Source organism: Sphaerodactylus townsendi, linkage group LG04 (genome assembly GCF_021028975.2).
Source record: "Sphaerodactylus townsendi isolate TG3544 linkage group LG04, MPM_Stown_v2.3, whole genome shotgun sequence".
Classification (NCBI taxonomy): domain Eukaryota; kingdom Metazoa; phylum Chordata; class Lepidosauria; order Squamata; family Sphaerodactylidae; genus Sphaerodactylus; species Sphaerodactylus townsendi.
The window spans coordinates 3,714,434-3,726,988 of record NC_059428.1 but is presented as its reverse complement, the minus strand read 5'-3'; the positions used below and the strand labels follow the sequence as shown (position 1 = coordinate 3,726,988).

Below are 12,555 nucleotides of genomic sequence, written 5' to 3'. Positions count from 1 at the left end.
TATTATTATTATTATTGTTGTTGTTGTTGTTGTTGTTGTTGTTATAATATTCGATTTGATAAACCACCCTATCCCCGAAGGGCTCAAACAAATTATCCAAACAAATTTAGCAACCTCACGTATCACACTTATATTGGTTCCAGCAACCAATATGGAAATAAGAGTCCTCCCGTCTCTACCTCGATATTCATATAAAATAGGATTAATTAACTCCCTTCTTTCCTGGTCTAAATTCCTACAGTAGGATATAAGATGCTCCAACGATTCTATAGAACCATCTTGGCAAAAACGTAAACATTCTTCTCGTGGTCTTTTATTGTATCTGTTGGCAGGGCGTTATGTCTGATCGGCATGAAACTTCTTTGCAGTTCGGGAACACCTAGGTGCTTAATATAAGAAGCAATCATGGTTTAAAAAGCAGGGTTGGAAATCAGTCCCTTGTTAGACTTTCTGATCAGAAATAAAATTTATTTTGTTTTATAACTTGTTCCTCGACAATAATATCACAGGGGAGGGGACAGTATAGAGGGAAATAGATGATTTAAAATTGGATGTTATAATAGTTATAATATTATAATATCATAATAATATAATAGGACCGTCTCACCCCATATTCCCGAGTCGCGCCCTCCGATCAGCGGAGGCGAATCTACTGGTGGTCCCCGGCGCCTCCATGATGCAGCTGGCCTCCACGCGGGCCAGGACATTTACTGCCCTGGCCCCTGCCTGGTGGAACGCTCTTCCTCCAGCAGTTAGAGCCCTGCGGGACCTTGGAGAGTTCCGCAGGGCCTGCAAAACTGTGTTGTTCCACCGGGCTTTTGGGGGGGGGGGGGGGCTCTGAGCCTGCCCCTCTTTTGTTGCCCGCGCACTGGCTATATATCTGACCATCTGCCTACCCCCTCCCGCCCAGGGTTTGTCCACTGGGGTTTGATCCCAGACGCCTTTTATTATCATTCATTTTTTGTAGGTTACTGCTGCTATAGTTTTAATAGTTTTAAGGTTTTGTATTGTTTTAATTGGGGCTATTCGATTTGTTTTATTGTCTTGTTATTTGCTGTTGTACACCGCCCTGAGCCCTTCGGGGGTAGGGCGGTTTATCAAATCGAATTAATAACAACAACAACAACAACAACAACAACAACAACAACAGCAGCAGCAGTTAAAGATACTATATAATATTGTTTTGGTCTCCATATACTGTACACCTCTCCTTTCGAAAAAGAGAGGAACCTATGATAATTTTCTGTATTTCTTTTTTATTATGTTTTTGTTACTTCTTTGTATGCTTTCTCCTCCATATCCAATATTACTTAAACTTTGTAATAAGAACTGTTTTATATTTTGGTTGAAAATTAAAAAAAGTTTTTTAAAAAGAAGCTGACGGCTTGGGAGTGGTATCTTTGAGGGTAGTGTCAACCTCGTCTGCTGCCACCACCACGAACAAATTTTGGGTCGTATCACATTGCTCAAGTCACACTTGAAGGAGTATGTTTGGGAGATCTCACTTCAAAAAGGATGGGGACTGAATGGAGCGGGCGCAGAGGAGAGCGATGAGGAGGATCAGGGCCCTGGAGACCGAGCCCCACAAGGAAAGGCTGAAGGATTTGGGAATGTTCAGTCTGGAGAAGAGGAGGGTGGGTGAACACGATGGCTCTCCTTAAGTATTTGAAGGGCTGTCACATAGGCCCTTTCCACATGGGCCAAATACAGAACCCTTGGGACGGCAAAAACGCCGTCCCCAAGGAGCTGTTCACATGGGGGGCGCAGCTGCTTCGCAGCCGCGCCGCCCTTGCTCCTCCACAGCAGCGCGAAGCCGCCATTTTCCTACCTCGCTCCCTGAGCGAGGTTGTTGGAAAACGGCGGCTTCCAGCCACTGCCATGCAAACAGCAGCTGCTGGAAGGCGCCATCCCTCCCCCCTTTGCCTGATCAACCTACCTTCTCTGTGACCGTCCGCGCGTCGCTGAGGCCTGGGGACACGCCCCCCTGCCCTGCAACTCCGGAGCGGTCGCACAGGGCAGGGGGGGCATGTCCCCTGGCCTCGGCGACGCGCCGGACGGTCGCAGAGAAGGTAGGTCGATTGGACGACGGCACTCCGCGGCGCTGTCTTCCCTTTCGTTACCAGGACCGTTCGTGCGAATGGTCCCGGGGGGGTTGGGTCGGCGTCATGTACGCCGACCCAACCCCCAGAGTGGCTGTGTGGAAACGGCCTTAGAGAAGGTGTTCCTGTTGGCAGCAGAGGAGAAGACTCACAATAATGGGTTAAAATTATGGACAGAAAAGTACCAGTTGGATATTAGGAAAGTATTTTTTACAGTGAGTAGTTCCCTATGGAATTGGCTGCCGGGGGGGGGGGTGAGCTCCCCCTCACTGGCAGTCTTCAAGCAGTGGGGGATGTACTTGTCGGGGATGTTCTAGGGTTGGACTAGATGGCTTCTAGGTTGCCTTTCAACGGTATGATTCTAAGATCCAAGAAGACATTTTGTTTTCCGGAAACCCCCCTTTAACAAATAAATGATGTGTTTAAGATGGCTTGCTTACAGGCTCATGGAACTTCGCCGCAGGGACCCCGACTTCCGCTTCAGTGTGGTGCAAACCAAGAGGTCCGTGAACAGGAACAGAGAGCGGTCCTTCTTGCCACCTATGGCTTTCTGCAAAGCGATACCAAAAACATCGGGTAAGCGCACAGAGACCAGGGTCATGACCCTCTAATATCTTAGCCGGGGTCCTGCCATATTTCTTCCTACAGAGCATTTTCAGGGCAGCCTTGAGGACTGTTTGCATTTCGACAATACATTAGCCTTGAGGACTGTTTGCATTTTATTCCTGCTTGTACCAGTCTGTCTCTTATCTGGCTTGGTAACGGTTCTTGGTAACGGTGTGTGTGTGTTTTGTGTGTGTGTGTGTGAGAGAGAGAGAGAGAGAGAGAGAGAGAGAGAGTGTATGAGTGGATATCCAAAAATCCCCACAAAGTTATTTGTATCCTGCCATTGTTGTCTGTTAAGGTAAAAGAAGAAGAAGATTTTGGATTTATATCCTCCCTTTGAGTAGGGAGACTCAAAGGGACTTACAATCTCCTTTCTCTCCCCCCCCTGTGAGGTGGGTGGGGCTGAGAGAGCTCTGAAAAACTGTGACTAACTCAAGGTCACCCAGCTGGCATGTGTTGGAGTGCCCAAGCTAATCTGGTTCACCAGATAAGCCTCCGCAGCTCAAGTGGCAGAGCAGGGAATCAAACCTGGTTTTCCAGATTAGAGTGCACCTGCTCTTAACCACTATGCCACTGCTGCTCCTCACAGAACCCCTGAACACCTTGCAGGGCAGGTGGAATAAATAAATGAGAGCATGTAAGCCACCTCTAACAAATGGAAGAGCGGGTAGAGACATATAAACTTTGGTTCAAGCATAACCCTAACGACGCTTTTTGTCCCAATACCCATGCAAAAAAAGCCACAAGGGAAGAATTAGGTTTAGTTAAAAATCTGCAAAGCCTTGGTCTACACGAAACTTTCGCCATGTTTCTAGTTGGTGATATCCCGGCTTGCAAATTAGTGTTCACCGTTGAAAACTACATGGTGGTTCCATATCCTAAACCACTGTTGACATTCCATGACCGAACCTTCCCTTTTGGCATGTTTGCAAGTAGCAGGGGCGTAATGCCCATTGGGCAAGGTGGGCAGCTGCCCAGGGCATCACCTTGTGGGGGGCACCAAAAATGCAGGGTTCGTTTTTGGGTATTTTTAGTGGTTTTCCGTTTTTGGCCTGCAGGGGGCGCAGTTTTTAGGCTAGCAGCACCAAAATTTCAGCGTATCATCAGGAGACTGTCCTTATGCTACCTCCCAAGTTTGGTGCAGTTTGGTTCAGGGAGTCCAAAGTTATGGACTCCCAAAGGGGGTGCCCCATCCCCCATTGTTTCCAATGGGAGCTAATAGGAGATGGGGGCTACACCTTTGAGGGTCCATAACTTTGGCCCCCCTGAACCAAACTGCACCAAACCTGGGGAGTATCATTAGGGCAGTCTCCTGATGAGACCCTGAAAGTTTTGAGACTGTGCCTTCAGAAATGCCCCCCCCCCCGGGCAGCCTGCAACCCCCATTGACAGCAATGCAGAAAACTCAATGCAGAACAAAGATTCTTGGGCAAATTTCTGGGATGTTCCTGCAGGGGGCGCATATTTGGACATATCGGCACCAAAATTTCAGGTTATCATCTGGAGACTGTTCTGATGGCACTCCCCAAGTCTGGTGCAGTTTGGTTCAGGGGGGCAAAAGTTATGGACCCTCAAAGGGGGTGCCCCATCCCCCATTCTTTCCAATGGGAGCTAAGGAGATGGGGGCTACCCTTTGTAGGGTCCATAACTTTGGCCTCCCTGAACCAAACTGCACCAAACTTGGGGGGTAGCATAAGGACAGTCTCCTGATGATACACTGAAATTTTGATGGCGATATGTCTAAAAATGCACCCCCTGCAGGCACCAATGAAATTTTTGGTCGTGGTGGGGTGGCCGCCCATGGGGGGCGGGGGCATCCAACTCAGGTTTTGCCCAGGGCTCCAGTTTGCCTCGTTACACCCCTGGAAAGTAGTCTGTAATCTCGTCAGGATGCGTGTGTTTGCCAGTCGGAGGAGCGTATTTGCTTGCTTAGTGCACAATTATCAGGTAATAAACCCAGCTAACCACCTAGCAAATGCAAAAATAAACCGGATGCATTTAACTGAGCTCAAATCCATGTTACTGGTTGGGAGGGCAAGAGCCAAAGGACCGCATGCTCTATGAACAGTGAGGTGGTCGCCGATTAACGGGGCTTTAATGTCCCCCTCTGCAGTTACATGGCATGAAAACCTCGGCCATCTTAACCCCCTGCTGCAACTCTGCAACTGAGTGCCCTAAAACTGGGTCACAAAACACTCAGTGAAGGGCAGGATTGGTGTAGCTGGTGGTGCATGCGTGCATCTGTGCGTGCATGCGGGTCGGGGGGGAGGGAGTGCAGATAGTGCTGACAACTGCAGCCCCTTGAAAATCCAGTGTGAGCCGGGAAGGATGACGAAGAGGCCTTCGGATAGAAGAGGGTTCATGTATTTGCCTTCTCGGCTCTCCGGTCGTCATGGAAACACCTGGCGCCACGCGCTCAGCTGCAGGAATTTGGATTGTTATCTTCCTTTTGCTGCGCCAGGAGCTAATTGCATCCTATTGAGGGAGGGAGGGGGAAGGGGGGCGTGGTACAGCCCCCCCCCCCCGCACTGCACCCCCTAAAATGCAGATGTTTGGCTATGGGTGGGATGAAGGAAAAAAGGCGATTTGCTTTTCCTTCTCCTCCCCACAACAGACACCTTGCGAGGCAGGTGGGGCTGAGAGAGTTCTGAGAGAACTGTGACTAGCCCAAGGTCACCCAGCAGGAATGTCGGAGCGCGGAAACTCAAGTGGAGGAGAGGGGAATCAAACAGTTCTCCAGATTAGAATCCACCTGCTCTTAACCACTACACCACTATTATCCACTAGAAGCAGCAGTGGCGTAGGAGGTTAAGAGCTCATGTATCTAATCTGGAGGAACCGGGTTTGATTCTCCGCTCTGCCACCTGAGCTGTGGAGGCTTATCTGGGGAATTCAGATTAGCCTGTGCACTCCCACATACGCCAGCTGGGTGACCTTGGGCTAGTCACAGCTTCTCGGAGCTCTCTCAGCCCCACCTACCTCACAGGGTGTTTGTTGTGAGGGGGGAAGGGCAAGGAGATTGTCAGCCCCTTTGAGTCTCCTGCAGGAGAGACAGGGGGAATATAAATCCAAACTCCTCCTCCTCCTCCTCCTCTTCTTCTTCTTCTTCTTCTTCTTCTACACTACGCTGGAGCACTTGTGAGCAGATGGGAGAAGGGTACTCAGCAGGATGGGGGATTGGTAGCACCGGGCCCCACCAAATGCACCGGGCCATGGAGGCGGCCCCATCTCAGAGTACGTTGATGCCAGCCCTGCCCCTCTGCACCGATTGTGCTTCATTGTAACTGTGCCGATTGACACCCAGGAACGAAATCGTCTCTGACGACTCGGGTTCTTTTCAGCTACACTTTTCATTGGCTGCAATTTGCATTGATAGAGAATTGGAGTTTGGATTTACATCCCACTTTTCCCTGCCTTTAAGGAGTTTCAAAGCAGTGGGCAAACTCCTTTCCCTTCCTCTCCCTACAACAGACACCTTCTGAAGCAGGTGAGGCTGAGAGAGATCTGAGAGAACTGTGACTGGCCCAAAATCATCCAGCAGGCTTCATGTGCAGGAGCGGGGAAACAAATCCAGTTCACCGGATAAGAGTCATGTGAAGGAGTGGAAAATCAAACTTGGTTCTCCAGATTAGACTCTGCCGATCTTAAACCACTACACCACGCTGCCTCTCAGTAGACCAATTGAGTCATACTTACCATTTCCACCACCATCTCTTGGCGTAGGAACCTCCGCAGCGGGGCCTGGAGCTAGAGAGGAAAAAAAGGAGTCCGGTTAGAGATGCTGCCAAAGGCTTGACTGGTAATGTAACGCTTGCTTCAGAATTTCCACAACCAAATATTGTTTTACGTCGTTACTTTATTATGGAAATAATTTTGAATTTATTATATAGGTATTTGGGCTTTGATGAAGAACCCACAGAATTAAACTGTTCAGCTATTGGTTACTTCAGGAGTATCTGTCAACACAAAGTTTATTCTGGTGTGTTTTACACCACGGAGGTCGTTATCTGTTGATCAGAACATTGTAATGATTACCTGTTCGAAACGTTGCTGTGTTGATATTTGCACTTGAGCGGTGATTGTGTCAGGCTTACATACGAACAGTGATTCGTACTTTTGTATCGATAGCTGCTGGTGCAGAGTGGTTTAGTGAGTTGGACTCAGTGGTGGGATCCAAACATTTTAGTAACAGGTTCCCATGATGGTGGGGTTCAAACAGTGGCGTAGCGCCAATGGGGCTGGGCGGGGCACGACGGGGGCGTGGCCGGGCATTCTGGGGGCGGGGCATTAATAATTTCTCTGTTACTGTAAAGAACTCTTACTGTTAAAAAAAAAGTTCCTAATTTCCAGCTGGTCTCTTTCTGTCCATCATTTAAACTCATTCTAGCAAGTCCTATCGTCTGCTGCCAACAGAAACAACTACTTCTCCTCTAATTGACTGCCTGTCAAATACTTAATACTTTCCAATACTTAATTTTGTTTCTAGAAATCAAAAGAAGGAGACTTTCCTTAAATAAGGAACTTGACCATATTTCTAAAACATGCTTTTAAAACAGCCCAACAGGGAGAATGATCCCGTTTTCTACCTTTGCTAACCAGCCACATAGGAAACAACAAGACTTTATGATTTTGGGACCTAATGGAACCCAATTAGTAACCCCCTCTCGGCACACACAAATAATTAGTAACCCACTCTCGGGAACTGGTGAGAACCTGCTGGATCCCACCTCTGGTTGGATTCCCTGATCTCCCTACCACCAAGATCACTTCCTCTGAAGAAGAGTTTTAGATTTATACCCTGCCTTTCTCTCCTATAAGGAGACTCAAGGTGGCTTACAAGCTCCCTTCCCTTCCTCTCCCCTCATTAGACACTTTGTGAGGTAGGTGGGGCTGAGAGAGTCCTGAGAGAACTGTGACTAGCCCAAGGTCACCCAGCAGGAATGTAGGGGTGGAGAAACACATCTGGTTCACCAGATAAGCCTCTGCCACTCAGGTGGAGGAATGTGAAAGCAAACCCGGTTCTCCAGTTTAGAATCCACCTGCTCTTAACCACTACGCCACTGCTCTTAACCACTACACTTTGCCAGCTGCACTGACTCCAGACTGAATTCCGGATCAGGTTCAAGGTTTTGGAGTTGACCTCTGGGATCCTAAATGGTCTGGAACCATTGTATCTGTGAGACGCCTCTCCTATTATATCCCACCAAGAGCTCTGTGCTTGACCAGACCCAACAGGCTGGTGATCCCTGGCCCTGAATATGCCAAGCGGTCCTTGACCAGGGTCCTCCGAGGATCTGTATCCCCTGTTGTTTCCTCTGCTCCTTCCATTTGCCCATGTCGGTCTGCAGCTGAAGAGAAGGTTCCAGCCTGTTGATGCCTGAAGAACCAACAAGATTTTCAGGAAGAAGCTTTTGGGAATAAAACCTCGCTTTGTGCACATATTTGTGCACACACAACAAACAGATCAGGCTGTGCAAGTGTCATGACCCTCCAATGTCTCAGCCTGGGTCCTGCCATATTTCTGTCTACTGGATGCTTACTGCCATATCTCTGTCTACTGAATGATTATTAAAGAAGATCTGGGATTATTAAAGAAGATCTGGGTGACCTTGGGCTAGTCACAGCTTCTCGGAGCTCTCTCAGTCCCACCTACCTCACAGGGTGTTTGTTGTGAGGGGGGGAGGGCAATGAGATTGTAAGCCCCTTTGAGTCTCCTGAGGAGAGAAAGGGGGATATAAATCCAAACTCTTCTTCTTCTTCTTCCCACCTTAGGGGAGAGAAGGGTGGGTTTTGGGCATGATGTATCTGTGCTGGGGGATATAACACTTTGCCTGTTTTAATGTGCTCAATTCTGACCATACAAGCCAAAAACATTCCTCTGCTTGCCACCAATAAATGAGAATTCTGCTTCCAAGTACTGATTCCTTCATTGGTCAAGTCTGGGGTCGTGACAGTTAGCCAAGCTCTCGGGCGGGGGGCTTGGGAGAAAAACCTACATCTTCCATTCCTTCTATGTGCGACTCAATCTCCTGGACGATCCGGGCGTTCCGTTCCACCTCCTCGGCGCTCCTCATGCCCTTGTTGATACTTTCGGCAACTTGCTTGATGCTCCGTTGGGCTTCTATCAAGAACGGGTGATCGGGGTGTTCCTCCGGAGTGTGCTTCAGGAGGTCCTGTTGGGAGAAATAACAGCGGGGATTAGAGCGCCCGGGGTGCACGTTAGGAACGGTGTGCCAAACGGCTTTCACAACACAGGATGGGTCACAGCTCAAAGGCAGCTTTCTTGCTTAGTGTGTAGCGGGTGACAGGATTCATCTCTGGCATCTCCTGTTCAGTAAAAGGTACCTGTAATAGAATCATAGAGTTGGAAGAGACCCCCAAGGGCCATCCAGTCCAACCCCCTGACATGCAGGAACACACAATCAAAGCACTGCTGTGAGATGGCCATCCAGCCTCTCTTTAAAAACCTCCAAAGAAGGAGACTCCACCACACTCCGAGGCAGTGCATTCCACTGTGGAACAGCCCTGATGGTCAGGAAGTTCTTCCTAATGTTTTGGTGGAATCTCTTCTCCTTCACCTTGAATCCATGACTCCTGGTCTTGATCTCTGGAGCAGCAATAAACAAGTTTGCTCCCTCACCAACATGACATCCCTTCAAATATCTAAACATGGCTATCATGTCACCTCTTCACCTTCTCTTAATCAAACTAAACATCCCCAGCTCCCTGAGTCTCTCTTTGTAGGGCATGGATTCCAGACCATTGATAATTTTTGTTGCCCTCCTCTGGACCCATTCCAGCTTGTCAATATCTTTCTTGAATTGTGGTCCCCAGAACTATACACAATATTCCAGGTGAGGTCTAACCAATGCAGAATAGAGAGGTACAATTACATCCCTTGATCTAGACCAGTGATGGCGAACCTATGGCACGGGTGCCAGAGGTGGCACTCAGAGCCCTCTCTGTGGGCACACGCAAACAGAGTCCCCTTCCCCCCAACACACATCTAAAGCTGGCCCACACCTGGGCCACTGGAGAAACTCAATTATTAGCATTAAACCTAAGACGGAGTTTTTTTGGGGAAGCAGTGTAGGTAACCCACATATTTAAAGCTGTTAAGCCCCACTGATTTTCACCGCGAAGAACCAAAGCGTGATCGCTTTACCTGGGAGTAAAGCTTGGTTTGCGCTGGCAATGGGAGAAACTTGCTTCTGGAGTAAGAAGCCCTCCTAGAGATTAAGTGATTCACCCGTTAAGGAAGGTTTACGCAGTTGCTTCAAAGCAAAGCCGCAGGCTACCGCAAAGCTTACTCCCGAGGTAGCGCGCACCTCGAGGAAACCAACCATTTTTCTAAACTAAAACCTCAATATTCAGGTTAAACTGCTGTGTTGGCACTTTGCGATAAATAAGTGGGTTTTGGGTTGCAATTTGGGCACTCGGTCTCGAAAAGGTTCGCCATCCCGCTGATCCCCAGACACTACTCTCCTGTTGATTTGGCCCAGAATCACATTGGCTTTCTTGGCTGTTGCATCACACTGCTGACTCAATAGGTGTGGAAGAAGACCTCTATCTGAGACCTTGGAGACCCACCCCCTGACAGCCTCAGTCCAATCAGTCAACCTTTATTAGGCATTAATTATAAAGTTACATCACTCAGTTGCAGGTCAGAAAACAGCAACAAGACGACCAATGATAATGGTCAGACTCATCGTCATCTCAAAAAGCATTAGTCACACTTCTTAATTGCAAATGATAGTAATTTGGCTTCTGTCAAAGTTACATTATAGTTATTATTATTATTATTTAGCAGGTAAACATTTTTTGCAAATCCTAACAACATGGTTTTCTGTCTAGTACCGGTAGAAGTTAATTCTTAAAGATACAAAACTAGGACAATAAAACAAGGTTTTAAAAGGGCCTTGGACAGATTTATGGAGGAGAAGTCGATCTCTGGCTACCCATCTTGATCCTCCTTGATCTGAGATTGCAAAGGCCTGAGCAGACCAGGTGCTCGGGAGCAGCAGCAGCAGCAGTAGAAGGCCACTGCTTTCACCTCCTGCCTGTGAGCTCCCAAAGGCACCTGGTGGGCCACTGCGAGCAGCAGAGGGCTGGACTAGATGGACTCTGGTCTGATCCAGCAGGCTAGTTCTTATGTTCTTAAGGTGTGGCCCACTATCTCGACAGCATTCAAATCTCACATGCAGGCGCAGTCCTGAAATGGGATTTTGAATGGCCAACCTTGTAGTATGGTGGAAGGGGGCACATTGGATCTAGTAGGGGAAAGAGACTGCTGGGAGAGGTAATCCAGAGGTTTGGGGGCGGGGCATCCCCAATACACAGATGACACCCGGCTCTGCCTCTGACATTTTGCCTGCCGGAGAAAATGCTGCTAGAACACAGCCGTACAGCCCGGAAACAGCACGACACCCCGGTGATTCCGGCCGTGAAAGCCTTCGACAATATGTTTTCTGCCTTTCCTCTATCACTTTCTCCCGGGCCTGGCTGTCAGTGCTCAGTGACTTGTTATTTATTCATTCCCCAGCATGGAAGGAACGCTGGCGGCGGTTCAAAAAGATGCTCCGTCGTGGCTTGCACGCCAAGTGGTGAGTCACGGCTGCGTGCGTGGGACATGAAACTCCTTGTTTTATACATAAAAAGCCCTGATGCTCACTGAGAGGGCAAGCCTGCATCTGGGCGGGGCCTTACGTTAATGATTTTTTTTTAAAATCCCTGCATGTAGAAATTTAGAGTGTCTAGGACAGTGGTGGCGAACCTATGGCACGGGTGCCAGAGGTGGCACTCAGAGCCCTCTCTGTGGGCACGCGCAAACAGAGCCCCCTTCCCCCCATCTAAGCTGGCCTGGGCCACTGGGCTCAATTATTAGCATTAAACCTAAGACCGAGTTTTGGGGAAGCAGTGTAGGTAACCCTGTTAAGCGCTGTTAAACCCCACTGATTTCACACGAAGAACTAAAGCGTGATCCTTTACCTGGGAGTAAGCTTGGTTGCTGGCAATGGGGCTTGCTTCTGAGTAAACCCTCCTAGGGTCGTGATTCACCCGTTGGAAGAGTTGCACGGTTGCTTCAAAGAAAAGCCACCGACTACCACCAAGCTTACTCCCGAGTAGCGCACACCTCAGAGCCAACCATTTTTTCTAAACTAAAACCTCAGTATTCAGGTTAAATTGCCGTGTTGGCACTTTGCGATAAATAAGTGGGTTTTGGGTTGCAATTTGGGCACTCGGTCTCCAAAAGGTTCGCCATCACTGGTCTAGGAGACAGCAGGACCAGAGAACCACACGATACGAGAACGCTATGTAGGGGTTGGAGTGTTGGATGAGGATTAAAACAACCCAGGTTGGAATCTGCAATTGATAATCACTGGGTGACCTTGTGCCAGTTAAAGAGCCAGTGTGGTGTAGTGGTTAAGAGCAGGTGCACTCTAATCTGGAGAACTGGATTTATTTAATTCCCCGCTCTGCCACTTGAGCTGTGGAGGATTATCTGGGGGACTAGATTAGCTTGTGCACTCCAACGCACGCCAGCTGGGTGACCTTGGGCTAGTTACAGTTCTTCGGAGCTCTCTCAGCCCCACCTACCTCACAGGGTGTTTGTTGTGAGGGGGGGGGGGAAAGGAGATTGTGAGCCCCTTTGAGTCTCCTACAGGAGAGAAAGGGGGGATATAAATCCAAACTCCTCCTCCTCCTCCTCCTCCTCCTTCTTCTTCTTCCCCCCAGCCGTCCCTGCAACAGACATAGAGAAGGGACCACACACTGCCTCCTGTCCTTACGGGTGCCAGGGAAATTGCTTTCTGGGAAACCTGAAAGGCCCTCGACGCAGAAGGGAATCCAC

At 48.8% G+C, this 12,555-nt stretch overlaps 1 protein-coding gene across 1 annotated transcript in view; it reads right to left on the bottom strand.

The window, feature by feature from the left end:
• ARHGEF17 (Rho guanine nucleotide exchange factor 17) overlaps positions 1-12,555 on the bottom strand; it is a 78,798-nt gene that overhangs the window by 32,724 nt on the left and 33,519 nt on the right. Inside the window, exons 6-8 of the mRNA XM_048493031.1 lie at positions 8,702-8,878; positions 6,402-6,452; positions 2,540-2,649 (exon numbers count right to left, since the gene is read on the bottom strand). Of these exons, the coding sequence (XP_048348988.1) occupies positions 2,540-2,649; positions 6,402-6,452; positions 8,702-8,878 (338 nt within the window). The remainder of the gene's footprint in view (positions 1-2,539; positions 2,650-6,401; positions 6,453-8,701; positions 8,879-12,555) is intronic.